The sequence below is a fragment of the Triplophysa rosa genome, linkage group LG12 (genome assembly GCF_024868665.1).
Source record: "Triplophysa rosa linkage group LG12, Trosa_1v2, whole genome shotgun sequence".
Taxonomy (NCBI): domain Eukaryota; kingdom Metazoa; phylum Chordata; class Actinopteri; order Cypriniformes; family Nemacheilidae; genus Triplophysa; species Triplophysa rosa.
This window is the reverse complement of record NC_079901.1, coordinates 14,331,613-14,346,383: the sequence shown is the minus strand read 5'-3', so window position 1 is coordinate 14,346,383 and position 14,771 is coordinate 14,331,613. Positions and strand designations below refer to the sequence as shown.

General features: G+C 35.1%; 2 protein-coding genes across 5 annotated transcripts; both read right to left on the bottom strand.

Moving 5' to 3' along the window:
* Positions 1–429: 429 nt before the first annotated feature.
* On the bottom strand, positions 430–11,397 carry pstpip1a (proline-serine-threonine phosphatase interacting protein 1a). Of its 4 annotated transcripts, none has more exons than XM_057348702.1 (15): positions 11,208–11,397; positions 9,932–10,032; positions 9,594–9,668; positions 9,414–9,448; positions 8,900–9,006; positions 8,573–8,635; positions 6,148–6,252; positions 5,952–5,997; positions 5,432–5,511; positions 4,791–4,889; positions 4,118–4,214; positions 3,811–3,916; positions 2,563–2,648; positions 1,818–1,927; positions 430–1,561 (listed from the first exon to the last, which is right to left on the bottom strand). In XM_057348702.1, exons 1-15 carry the CDS (start codon positions 11,238–11,240, stop codon positions 1,430–1,432), a joined length of 1,275 nt encoding a protein of 424 aa, XP_057204685.1. In that variant the 5' UTR covers positions 11,241–11,397; the 3' UTR covers positions 430–1,429. The 4 variants fall into 4 exon arrangements, with proteins under 4 accessions (XP_057204685.1, XP_057204688.1, XP_057204686.1 ...); XM_057348703.1 differs by having other exon boundaries at positions 431–1,561; positions 3,829–3,916; positions 11,208–11,396; XM_057348705.1 differs by lacking the exon at positions 11,208–11,397 and having other exon boundaries at positions 9,918–10,029.
* Positions 11,398–12,576: 1,179 nt separating this feature from the next.
* Positions 12,577–14,746, bottom strand: rcn2 (reticulocalbin 2). The gene is made up of 8 exons (XM_057347791.1): positions 14,662–14,746; positions 14,155–14,294; positions 13,969–14,071; positions 13,696–13,892; positions 13,491–13,604; positions 13,314–13,407; positions 12,895–13,037; positions 12,577–12,774 (listed from the first exon to the last, which is right to left on the bottom strand). The coding sequence occupies exons 1-8, from the start codon at positions 14,705–14,707 to the stop codon at positions 12,631–12,633; spliced, it is 981 nt and encodes a 326-aa protein (XP_057203774.1). The 5' UTR covers positions 14,708–14,746; the 3' UTR covers positions 12,577–12,630.
* Positions 14,747–14,771: the final 25 nt, after the last annotated feature.

Below are 14,771 nucleotides of genomic sequence, written 5' to 3'. Positions count from 1 at the left end.
TGAAATATTTTTGCTAACTCTGACATCGGTTCAAACCCATGTAACTGTTATTCTGTGAATTTATGACTTTTGTATAATGTTACAATATACTGGATATTTGTTACCCTGTCTGTGAATCCAGCCTTAAATCTTAATATCTAGTTATGAGATTAGGGCCTGGTTTCACAGACAAGGTTTAAGGCTAGTCTCACACTAAAAGGAATGTTTGACCTGTCTTAACTGAATATAACTTGGCCAGAAATATCTTAAAATATATCAGTGCCATTGTTTTGTCTCAAGATGTACACCAGTAATGTATTCTAAGGCATTTTTATAAAAGCGACATAAATATCTTAATTCAACTAAGGCATAGTCCTGTTTTAAACTAAGCCGGGTCTGTGAAACCGGGAGAATCATCATCAAGTACATCAAAGTGTTTATCGCTGTGAAACGAATTATTTTATTCACACTACGTTTTATTATTTTGCACAAAAATTCTGAAGATTGGTATCCTAAACATTCATTTCAATCTTTGACATGGTCATGCAAAGATATCAAGATTATGGCCCGGTTTCATAGACAAGGCTTAGCCTAAATTTTAGGCTATTCAAGTCGCTTTTATTAAAATGCCTTAGAAACGACATTACCGATGTGCATCTTGAAATAAAACAATGACACTGACATATTTTAAGATATGTCAGGGCAAGTTATTTTCAGTTAAGACAGCTCAAAATTCCTTTTAGTCTGGGACTAGTCTTCAGCCTTGTCTGTGAAACCGGGGCTTAATTTTCACAGAATGTTCTTTACATTATGTGAAATGATTTTATGTAAAAACCGGTCAATTAACTTTACAGGTGGGTTTTCACAGGCAGGGTCACATTCATTATCATGTCATATTAAGTCAATGGCAACATAAAAGGAACAATCATTACACATCTTTATTGTGCAAATTATGCCACCCAAATGATAAATGACAAAATGCTGAATTTAGAAATCTATGGATGATATAATTGTGAACAAAATGTTATCCTACCAAGAAGTCCTGTTTTATATTACTTTTGTCTCTTTGATTAACTTTCAAAACATACAGTCGTAATTCTGAATTCTGTAAAGATGTCTATCCAGTATAAGCATGCCTGTGCAGAATCAGTGTCATCTCTCTAAACTAAAATCATGGCAAGTCCGTAGTGCCTAGGTTATACATTCGCATGGTGTTATTTACAATAAATAATTGTTACAATAAACATACATCCCTATCAAAATAATAATGATAGCAAAGTATAATGAATAATTAAATGTCACTGTATTACAGCTGATGTAAGATTTCTGTGACCCATATGGATGTGCTACTGCAAAATGCCGATCAGCAAACAGAAATCCTCATAAGCACTGTTATTAAAGGGCATTTGAGGACAGCGAGCGTGATCAGTGGACCGCTCCAGCTCTGTATTCAGATCTTGGCCAGATAGGAACCTGGCACCAGACCAGTCTTTCCGTTCCTCTCCACCATCCACCAGCCATCTTCTCCCTGCTCCACCACCAGTACCACTTCCCCCACAGAGATGGAGAACTCATCAGGGCCCTGCGGACACATGGCTTTGTACAGTCAACTATTGTTAAAAACAGGATATTTACTTCTTAACTTTGGGGAAAAGGACAACTATCATTTAGTCAGATTAAATATCGACTTTTAACATGACTTTGCCAATTCTTTTTTAAAGGTTTTAGAGTTTTAAAAGGGTGCTAAATTTGGCAGTGTACTTTACACTTTATTCAAAGTGAATGTTCATGTTATTAAAGCATTCTTATCTCATTTTATCTCCATAAGATTGTCTTACCTGAGCATTGTAGTCATACAGAGCCTGGTATTTTTCACTTTGAGAGGCATTATCGTTTGGAGTTTGTTGTTGAAATCCAGGTATGGAGGCATACACCCCATCTGCGTTGTCTGGTGAAATTTTTAACAGCATTATTATCTTTAACTAAAAGTTTTAAATACTAGTTAATTAATTATAAAGCAAACTGAAGTGCCATCTGCTGGAAAATACTGTAACATCTACCATAAAAACAAGCAACAGCACAAGATATTAAAGGGATAGTTCACCCCAAAATGAAAATTCTGCCATGAGTTATTCTCTCTCTAGTTGTTCCAAACCTGTATACATTTCTTTGTTCTGATGAACACAGAGAAATATATTTGGAAGAATGCTTGTAACCAAACAGTTCTTGGACCTCATTGACTACCATAGTAGGAAAAATGACAATGGTAGTCAAAAGAGCCCCCGGAACTGTCCTACATTCTTCAAAATATCTTCTTTTGTGTTCAACAGAAAAAAAATCTAAAGCAATTTTTCCTAGTATGGTAGTCAATGGGGTCCAACAACTGTTTGGCTACCAGTATTCTTCCAAATATTTCAAATATATTAATTTTCTCTGTGTTCATCAGAACAAAGACATTTATACAGATTTGGAACAACTCAAAGAAAAGTAAATGATAACAGAATTTTCATTTGAGGGTGAACTATCCCTTTAACAATGGAGGATAATGTGATAGAAAATGTGACATGACATTATAATACACACCAGAAGGTGGCGCTGATGACGGCGTGCACTCAAGAGTATTATTCCTCGTACCAATAGCACAATTGCCTTGCAAGAGACTCGAAAACCTTTCAAAGAAACAAAAATGACAGTAAAACACTATACATTAAAGGGGTCATATGGCGCGAATGCGTGTTTTTCTGTGTCTTTGGTGTGTTATAAGTTGCTCATGCATGTATTAAACACGTAAAATTGCAAAAATTAAAGTGTCGGAACAAAAGATGCATTCTATCTAAAAGCGAATGCTCACCCAGACCTGTTTGAAACGCCTTGTGTAACCACACCCCCACAAATCTACATCAGTTCGTGGTATGAGTAGACTTAAGACCGACCAAATGCATACGCAAGTAAGGTGGGTGTACCTGTCAGTACAATTGCTTTGGAACCTGATGTTCCAAATATGGTAAGAGGCGTTACATTTCCGTCACACGCTTGCAGTATTCGACCAATCACTACGCACTGATTAACTGGCCAATCATAACACACCTCGCTTTTCAGAGCGATGAGCTTTGTTCAAAATCCACGCGTTTCAGAGAGGAGATACAAACATGCACGGTATGTGGAAAATACAGCATTTTTGAACCTGAAATCGTGTATACACATTGCATTACATCTAAAACAAACGATAATATTCGTTTCAGCCCTGTCATATCACCCCTTTAACCCTTTCACGCATACTCAGGGTATGAAAAACACAATTTTAAGTATTTTTTACACAAATTTTAAAGACATTTTAAGATGTCCATTTTCTATGTGACAGCTTGATGCACAGTGTCCTCTGTAGTATTGTCAAACTATAGTGACTTCACACAGAACAGAAACAGAAACTTTTGAGCATCCATTTGAGTGTGACACACCTGCTAGCAGATAAACCAATGTATTATTTGTAATAGATTATGGCCCGATTTCACAGACACGGCTTACCTTAAGCCAGGACTATGCCTTAGTTGAATTAAGATATTTATGTCGCTTTTATAAAATGCCTGAGAAGAATACATTACTGGTGTGCATCTTGAGACAAAACAATGGCACTGGTTTATTTTAAGATATTTCTGGGCAAGTTATATTGAGTTAAGACAGGTCATGCATTCATTTTAGTCTGGGACTAGCATTAAGCCTTGTCTGTGAAACCGGGCCTACGAGATATAAATTAGGTAAATCTCTATAAATAGTACTGAGCCTACATGTTTTGTCAGCATGGCAAATACACAATATAGTTTAGCATATTACCAGTGGAAGAAAACACACCTCTTCATTACACCTCCTCCAAAGCGAGCCATGCCATTGCTGTCTGCTGTGGGTTCCTTATAATAGTAATTCTCAAACACAATGGGTGCTACGGACACATTTGGGACACAGTTTGACTAAGCAAATGGAACACATCTATTTGCTCTGATCATATCATGAGAACAGTGATTAAACTATACCATGTCACGATGGTGGTTTGTGATAGGCTCTGCTTGAATTACAAAGCATGTGTACCGCAGTATTCTACTGTAAAGATACAGTTTTGACAAATAAAGAGTAACTGAGGTACCTGGAGGAGTGGTGCCCGTGCCTTTCATTTGAATGAAACAGTTGATATTCTCAGTGATGTCACACATTTCTAGAGTCGACCTTACTTCCTCATAACACTGCAGAAAATGGTTATAATGGACCATTGGTTAAAATGCTTCAAGATTCTTCTTACTGCAACAATTTTTATTACAAATTCAATACATGTCATATTTGGAATTAAAGGTCCAGTGCATGGATTTTAGCGACATCTAGTGGTGAGGTTGTGAGTTGCAACTAATGGCTCAATCCCACTCCATTTCGAAGCACTACGGTGGCTGACACAGAACTAAGATGTCGTCACGCTTACGCTTCTTTGGCGAAGGAGATAACGTATTTACAAAATGCACTGTGGAGAGAAGTTTGTCCTTTTAGGGCTACTGTAGAAACAACATGGCGAATTCCATGTAAGGGGACCCGCGGTGTATGTAGATAAAAACAGCTCATTCTAAGGTAATAAAAACATAACGCATCAGTATGTAAGCTCTTTATACATCTCTGAAGACATAGTTATGAATATTATATTGTATTTCTGTCAAAAAATCCTCAAAAAAAAAATACACATTGTACTTAATCAAACTGAATATAGCCATGACTAATAATGCTGTAATCCAGGGCTTTCTTATGAAAGTATTGTAATAACAAAACACACTAACCTCATCATCTTTTACGCATTGCATGGAGAAGTGGTTACAATTGACCCAAATAGCATTTCTCAGAATGTTAATTCGATCATCTTCCTGCTGCTGGAAGACCTGGAGAAATTCAGGGAACACCCCCAAAAAACTTGTCATGATCATAATAAAAATATGTCTAAATATGTCATTTTGCAAGATGTTAACAATGTTGGTCCACCACTTCCTGTTTCAGTAGGCAAACATGACAAAATAACCAACAGAACTCCCTCAAAATGTTAAACAAACGTCTTAAAGACTTATATATGTGAAATAAAAAGTACACTTTTTTAAATTTCTTTAGACATTCTAACAATAAGTTTAATAAGCATTTAAATGAGCGAAATTGCATGTACAGTAAATGTTGGTTTAGCAACACACATTACATTATTAAATATGAACGTTGCGTGCAATGATCATTGGAGATTATGAGTCTACCTGTTCAGTATAAGCCAAAGTGTCTTTTACAGTTTATTTTAGTAGTTGTGGTTTGTGGTGCATTGTGCATTGTGGGTAAAAACAAAAAGTCAAAAAGGGAAGTTGATTTGAATATGAACTCAGCAGAAAGAGCTCGAACAGGAAAACAGATATAGAGAGGTGAGCAGGTATGTGAGTGTGTTTACCTCACATGTGCATTCATGTGACGTCTCCCATTCCTGACGGATCTTATCCAATTGCTCAATGTTTGACATGTACTGTTTCTCTGTGAAGCAGTAACAAAAACATAATTTTTGTACTGGAAATGTTTATTGGAATATGAATTGTGCATTATTTTGGTTCACTTTTTTTAGGTATGGACTAATATATACACATATTGTTATAGTGACATTAACAAATATATTGTCTAAATTGTATATGAAAACAAAGTTTCGAACCAAGTTGTGTTCAGCAGTAGTTAGGCTAGTATAAAAATTGGTGAAATATAGTTGACTTGATTTCTCATTTATCAGGAGCATCTGTAATCTTCACAGCGCCATTGGTTCATAATTTTGAAGAGCAACAGTCTACACATTTATGAAAAGAGTAACTCTAAAGCATCCGGAAGATGTTATACTATACTATACTTTATAGTGGCAAGTGTCATTGTCGCAGTTCATTCATTGCAAGTCTTGTAGCTGATTTGGCAGGGTGTGCTTTTCTCACCTGCATCTGTTGCTGCGTCTCTACACTGTTTTGCTTTGGTTTGTATCTGTGGGCACAGGAAACAAAAAACTAAAACTAACATAAAACAAATAAAATGTATCTGCAAAACATATCAGCACTGTCATCAAATTCTTGCATAATCACAGAGAACAAATTCATTGTTTATATTATATTGTTCGGAATAATCCCAATGTACCCTTTCAGATTGTTTGGTGGTTACGGTGGGTGTACTGTTGAGCTTTTCGGCAGTCATTTCAGCTTCATCAGCCTCTCTGCATCTCTGTTCATATGTCCGCTTCGACTGGGAGGAGCAAAGAAGGTAAAAGCAAACAAGGTAAGACACTGTTTTACCTAGACTTTAATATGGTCTGATAATAATAACCCACAAACTACTAGGCGAATAGCAGAATGACATATTTAATAACTAAACCCACTTCCTAACTCAATTATCTGATCATATAAACAGCACAGAAATGATTACATTGCATTACTATGGTAAAACTGATACTTTCACTTAATTCAATCACACACATACTATCAATATGTTCCCACTCATATACTGTATTAGTAATGGTATGGCTTATTTACGGCTATTTTTAAAGCATTCTCTTATTTTAGACTATTGTTAATGGTAATATTTTATTATCCATGCCTTCTGAAACCGCTTCTTTATGGTCTCTAGACACTGTGTTTCTGTGAAAGAGGAATGGTAAACTTGCTGCAGATGTATGTGCAGCTATTACAGTTCTCGCATCTGAGACCCTATACTATACAAAATCGAACACCTTAAGACTGAGTTTCATTTATGATCATGTGATAACATCAGTTGTATACCACTGAAAAATGAACACTAACCAACTTTCTATTTAAGATGATGAACTTTACAAAAAAAACGTGCCTTAAAGACATTAACACAGTTAACTTGGTAAACCAGAAGACTGTCTGCACGTGTTTGCACATCACATCAAATGGCATCAGTGGCATAACACAGATTATTAAATTGTGTTTGCTTTTGTTTTACTATTTGGTGCTATATAGATATCACATTAGAAATACATCTAACATATGAGATTTCACCTTCCTACACTAAGAAACAGCTACAATTAGAAAATAAGATTTCATGTAAAAACATATGGTCACCAGTGGCTAGAACTGGGTGTCATTTCTCTCAGTTAGGGCAAGCCGAATTAGCTTTTAATCGTTCTCAGGATATGAATTTTTGATATCAACAATTCAATTTTTACTAGTAAAAATTATAATTATAATAATTTTTACTAGTAACAATCGCTGTTTTTGATATCAGTAATTACATTTTCACTAGTAAAAATGCGAATTCTTGATATCAACAATGACGTCATCACTCGCAGAAATGTGCATTCTTGATATCAAAAATTGAATTTCAACTAGTAAAAAATGTCATTCTTGATATCTGTAATTGCATTTTTACTAGTTAAATATCACAATAGGCTGCCATTCAAATTCAATTTCAGATATCAGTAATTCGTTTCTTACGTGTTAAAAATTTTATTTCAGATATCAGAAATGCAATTCTTACTAGTAAAAAACGTAATTTTTGATGCAATTACAGATATCAAGAATTACGTTTGTTACTAGTTGAAATTGAAACTAGTTGAAATTCAATTTTTGATATCAAGAATGCACATTTCTGCGAGTGATGACGTCGTTGTAATTCACATTTTTACTAATGAAAATGTAATTACTGATATCAAAAATAGCAATTGTTACTAGTAGAAATTCTATTCTTGATATCAAGAATTATAATGTTTACTAGTAAAAATTCATATCCTGAGAATGATTAAAAGCTAATTCGGCTTGCCATACACAATGCATAATATTTTTTACACATTGACATCTCCCTTGTCATAACACTATGTACACAAATATTAATTTGTACTTTGTTTTAATCACCAAATAATCAATCACCACAGCCACTAAAACATCCAGCCATTAAACCAACATGATTTCTGTTCCTGAACATTACCAAATTGTTAATAAATTGCAGAGGCAGCCTGAATGTCCTGGTACTTTTCAGGTTTTTGTAATGTTTGTGGTCAATTTCCTCTTCAACCTCCTCTTTTATTGAGTCTCCAAAAAACATTGTGTACAGCACAACATGACAACTGCAATAAACTGAAATGAAATCTGATCTAACCTATTCTCTCTATAACACACATTCTATACACACTTCCTTTATTTTGCTTATTCGCTTATCTTTGTTATTTAATGTGTACTGTTAATGTGCCTTATAAAAACGGAAATCTTGACAAGAGCATGCATTCGTTTTCAGGAAATTGCAAATATATGAGGAAGAGAAAAAAACGAAGTTTGAAAAAAGACATGTGTGATTGTGGGAGTGTTCACACGTGTGTGCATAAGAAAGAAATATGCTTCTGCTAGAGAAGAGCTGTTTCCTGAGGCTGGCGGTTACAACATTCAGAGGAACCAGCCCCCACTGCCCTGCAGGTTAACACACGTACTGATCATTTAAATCATTCTCATTTCATACTTCCTCTTCCTGCTATTTTACTTTCATTCTCTATTAGGCAAACACAAGCTACATTCAGCAGTCAATAAAACTTGAGTCACAGTGCAATACTCACATCCATGGTTTTCTTATATAATGACACCTTCATCTTCTGAACTTTTTCCATGACACCCTCAAACTGTAAAGAGATATTCTTTATAATATTATAAAAATGACAATTTTGGAAACCATATAATAGATAGCTATAAAAAAGGAGGAGCTACGTGGTGTAAGCATGTTTAATTGTGTTAGCATGTACCACAAACACGCATGAAGACTAACCTGCAGGAAATATTCACAGCCTAGATTTTGTGCAAAAAGAGTGTTGATATGACAGTCCTGCGTGTTTGTGGGTAACAATATTGACAAACCAATGATAAAGAGATGGCACATAAAACAACACCTTCTTTCTCTGTTCCTTCTGTCGTTCTCTGAACTGTTCCATACGTTTCGCCTCCTCTCGTAACATTCCAGACAGCTGAATGTGCAAATTCCCAATGTTCTCCATTTCTAGGTGAGAAAATATAGCATATTCAATGGTTCTTTAAAACTTTGGATTTAAAATGTAGCTAAAGCTGCTCCATTTTAAAGGGATAGTTCACCCAAAAAATAAAAACTTGAATAGTTCTGTCATCATTTTTCACCCTCGTGACATTCCAAATCTGCATGACTTTCTTTCTTCTGTGCAACACAAACGAAGATATTTTCTGAGAAATGTTTCAGTGGTTTTGTGTCCATACAATATCAGTCAATGGGGCCCAATTTTGTTTGGTTAGCAACATTCAAAATATCTTCTTTTGTGCCCTACAATCTTTGGAATGACATGAGTAAAAGGGGAGTAAATAATGAAAGAATTTTTGTGTTTGGGTGAACTGCCCTTTAAGGAAATCTGGGAATATGTTAGGGGTGTCACTTACGAGTTTTTAGTTGGTCAAATGATGCCTTCAAAGTACTATACAACCATCAAGATAAAAAATAATATCAATACATTTCAATTTATGCTTATAAACTCAATTGTATAAAATAGTAAAGACTATAGCATGAAAGACACTAAATGAAAAGCCAATAAATAATTGTATTTGGAAATATCTGCTTACCTAATTTCACTTTGACCTCCTGTCTTGCGTGCAATAGCAATTAGTTCTTTTCCATACCGTTCCTCTGCCATCGCTCTATGAAAAAATGAACCACAATAAGCTTTTACAACCCTTAAGAACAATGTAACATGGTTTTATTATAGCAAACTGTAGTAGTCATTCTGTTTTATTTATTTTGATAAATTGATTACCATTTTACTACAAAAACCATGGATCAACTATGATTGATTTATGGTTACCATGTTTTTATTTTCGGTAAAACAATGGTTGATTTTCATTAGGGCAATAGTCAGCTTTTTTGTAGAAAAGAACATAAATACCCACTTTTCTATTGTTACCTCATTTTTAAGAGCTCCTCCATATCTTTGCAAGCACGTCGTCCATCATATAGTCTCTGTATAAGATTATCATATCCAGTGATACTGGTAAAATCTGGGCCCTGAAACCAAGAGGAGTATATTATTTTTTTCTGCTAATAAACGTCATTGTTCATTTTACAGAAAACACTGCTTCTTTGGCTTTGCAATGTAAAACAAAACTTGCCACTGATCCTCTGGAAACATATTGTGGTTTATTCTAGTTGGGCTTCTTTTTTTAACCCCAGGAAATGAGTATGTAACAAATGTACATTACATTTATCATTAAATGATTTAAAAATCATTTTAGGGCTGTTAGCACGTTTGGAGTTGATAAAAATGTATCTGGTTGCAGACAGCCTCTAAAAAAGTTCATTATTTATATTGCTCCCTATGTATTTGAATATTCACTTTTTCAAGTTTTATCATTTGCATCATGAACAAAAAACATCTTGCAACTATTTCCCAGTAAACACACATACTTATTCAAAATTTCCCTTATTCAAAGTCCCTTTGGATAAAAGTGTCTGCCAAAAGCTTAAAAGTAACCCTTTTTAACAATAAGTATAGCTAAATAATAAATAGAGAAAGAAGGAAGAAACATAGTGGGTTGCTTTGTAGATTGATGCTCTGACAACACCCAGATCAAGGCTGAACCGACAGCTGCGTGGGTACACATTCCCCCACACAGGAAGCCCATTGATAGTCTCAAAAATATTCTCCATGATATAATATACAGTATATACTATGTATGTATTTCTATATACACATGTATAATAAACAATATCACAATACTCCAACATTTTTCAGTAATGAACTCAAAAATGGGACATGACAAAAATTACATTTAGTTTTAGAAATCCTTTAATACAGTATAAAATTTCTTCATGTTCGTATCTTAAAACTAAAGATGTGTCCATTTGAAACCCCTATTGTTAGTACAAATCTAAACCTAAATACAAAAAGAAAACACACCCATATTACACAAAACACTGTAATATTAATACATTTAAATGGCAGTGCACAAAAATGACAGACATTTCATTAGCGGTCGTTCATAAGTTACAATCGTTCTGTACTCTAACGTATAAGTTGGCATTGATGCCATAAGATGCCTGTTAAATAGTTAAAGTTACCACATAACACATTTTATGTGTCATTTCATTGTCACGTCCTTAACATCAGGCATGACAGCCACATGCAAAAGAAAAATAATGTGCAATCTAAATTCTCAAAACTCTCCAATCGGTTTACTTACCCAAAATGCATCTTTAAAGTGTAAAGGTGTCATTCTGAATGCTATTCACAACAGTAGATTGGTGACAGGCCCACAGAAGGAACAACAAAGAAATGTAGATGAAAGAAAGTAAGACAATGCCATACGCAAGAAACCAGAAGTTGCACAGAACTGTTGTGGTGCTCAGGTTTGACTCAGAGAAGGAAGCTATGTCAGTCACCACGGAAGATCGCTCGCATTCAGCTGCCATTTGAATACGAGATACATCCGACAGAGTGGGCTTTCGGAAAATATATTTTGTTTCCAAGCCATTTTAGCAAGCAAGGTATTATACATTCAAGCAGTCCCCAAAACTCAGTTCAGTCTTTCATACCTAACAAGTAGGTAGTCAGTATACTAGGTGACAGTTGAATTCAGTCACTGGCGTAGATATTTGTATACTGTTTAACTCTAAGCAAGAACAAAGATTTGTAATAATTGTATAGCGAAAAAGAAAATACAAAGATAAAAAACGGGAATATTTTAGTGAATCACATCATGTATGCAGATGATCTTGTTGTGTTCAGTCCCAGTAGTGCCGGTCTTCAGCAGCTCTTGAACATATGTTCTGTTTATGGCTTTGAACATGATATTATATATAATGCTAACAAGAGTACTATTATGATTTGTAGAACTAAGGAGGAAAAGAGTTTACGTTTCCCAGTTTTCACACTGTTTAGATAAGAATCTAATGGTGGGTGTGAATGTAAAATATCTTGGGCATTTTATTGACAGATGATGATGATAGAGAGGCAACGTCGAAGGGTGTATATACAGGCTAACATACTTTTATGTAAGTTTGGTTTCTGTTCAGATGAAGTGAAAACATTATTGTTTAAAGCATATTGCACAACATTATATACTGCTCACTTATGGTCAAAGCATAGTGCCGCAAGCTTGCAAAGGCTCCATGTAGCCTATAATGATGCAATGAGAATTTTACTGCGGAGACCTAGGTGGGATAGTGCAAGCGAAATGTTTGTGGGACTACAAGTAAATACCTTTCAGGCTGTTTTACGAAATCTTATGTATAAATTGATCTGTCGGCTTAATGAGTCAAAAAATGAAATTTGTGAGGGCCTAACTAATATAAGTGTAAGTTCTACACGGTATCAGTCCAGGCTGTGGAAGCATTGGTATCACTGTATTTAATACTACATTGATTTCTTATGTGGTTACTGCTGTACAGTTTTTTTTTTTTTGGTATTTATGTGTTTTATGTCATTTGTTTGTTTCTAATTGGACTTGGAGTCTGTAATAAAAGTGATGATGATGATTGACATGTCTACACATTTTCAATGCACCACCACAGAAAATGTTATCTAAATTAAGACTTATGTATAAAAACTCAATTCAAACTCATTGTTTTGTACAACAATCATTTATTCTTCCAATTTATAAAGTATTACAGTTCATCATGTGGCACATGGAGCTGTCGGCCATAATCTGTGACTTCACTGTGCATGAATGTGTCTTGCTTTTTAAGAATCTCTGTCACTGAGAGCCTTTCATCACCATCTTGGTCCATTTCCTGGATAAGATGAATAGCCTGCATAACATTTAAGAAAACAAAGTATTTTACTATATATATATTTATTTTTTATTCAATGGTTTAATCAAAGGTTTCTTAAAACAAATTAGCATTGTGAAGCAGCATTCTTTGACTCACCTCTTCTCGTGCAGTACCATAGCTGTTTGGAGCAACCCAGCGAAGCTGTTCATCCCGGTTCAGTTTGCCATCTTTATCCTGGTCGTACAGATCTTTAAAGCGCACAACTTCCTCAACTTCCCACTGTGAAGGTTCGTCCTGCTCTTAAATGCACACAGATAAACTTGACACCTTTTCTGAATGCAGTACATGGTGTCCTCAACCCTTATTTAAAGCGATTTACAATGCATAACAAGGTATACATTTTTAGTAGGTGTGTTCCTTGGGATCACACCTATAAGTACTATGAATCTGCATTTTTTATGAAGTAATATTTTATTTTAAAATGGACAAAAGAACTGTATGGTCAATATATATATATATATATATATATTATATATATATATATATATATATGACAACAATATACACAGTCATACCATTTGCTCTGAGATCTCCAATGAATTCACTTAAGCTGATAAATCCATCTTTATCCAAGTCATATTCACTAAGCACATCTTCAATAGCAAAATCCTGTCAAAAGCAATAGTCATTTATGAATTGTCACTGACGACGAGTAGCCAATAATCACATTTATGATTTTGCTTCATACTTACAGCCATGTGATCCACCTCAGATGGATGAGTAAATGCTAGAAACTCTGTTAAATTCAAACCACCTGAGCCATCCATATCAGCATAGTCAAAACGTCTTTTTTCCTTTGCATGGAGCTGTGGGTGGACAAAAGAATGACTCATGATCCAACATGTCATTCCACAATACAAACCATTAATGAATATTATGCATGTTTGGACAACATACAAATCTGAGGGATTCTTCCTCTGCGTCCTCAAGAACAGCATCTTCATCCACCTTCACAGTATGACCATGCGTAACTGCGTTGTATTCATCCCAAGACACCAGACCATCGCTGTTGAAGTCAAACTCGGGGAAACGTTCCTCAGCATCATGCAGCGCATAACTTCTGTATACCCTCTGTATCCATAATGTGATTTCCTCTAGACAAATAATGGAGATGCTTTGTAATTCTAACAAATGCAAATGTTCACACATTTTTACCAACTCAGAACTGACCTGGTGAAAGGTAGATATCAGAATCTGTATCAATCTTTTCCACTATCTCCAACAGTATATTTCGCTGCTCAGTTGGACTGAGTTTCCGTATTTCATTGTTGTCCTGAAAAACAACAATGGGTTGGTGGTAGAAATGGGATCACTTTAAAGATAAACAACTATGATGCAAAATTGTGGCGAAGATACCTCTGAGCCAAGGAAGGCGTTTGCATTATGCTCATGATTGTGTTTGACTAAATGGTCTTCTTGGATAATTTGGTTTCCAGTAGCTCCTGATGCACAACACACCAGAAGCAATAACACAACAGAGCCTTTCATTGTAAACGCTGAAAAAATACAAATAAACACAATTCAGGCCCAAAGACAAGACGATCTCTGGTGCCCTCTTGTGATGGGCTACACACCCCCATGTCAAGTTATCTTCACAATGACAAAAAAGGAAAAACTCCTTTCGCACGCAATAGCCAGAATATTACATGTGTAATCTCCTCCTTTCGTAGTCTGTCGTGTATCTCATACTGTAGGAAACACATATATACTGTACATATCGCTAACTCTGAATACTATATTTTAACGAGAAAAGTTCTAGACAAGCGAATTCATGCTGAAGTGTATGCAAACAAGAGAAAAAGTAAATATATACGTGTGCCAACAAGAGAAAAGTAATCATATGTGTACAAACAAAACACTTACGTGTAAAAGGCGGATTATTCAAATTTTCAGATGAGTTTGGTGCCATGGTGTGCCTTTGTGACAGAAATTCATATCTAACGTTACTCTCTTTTAACGTTTCATGCGTGTTC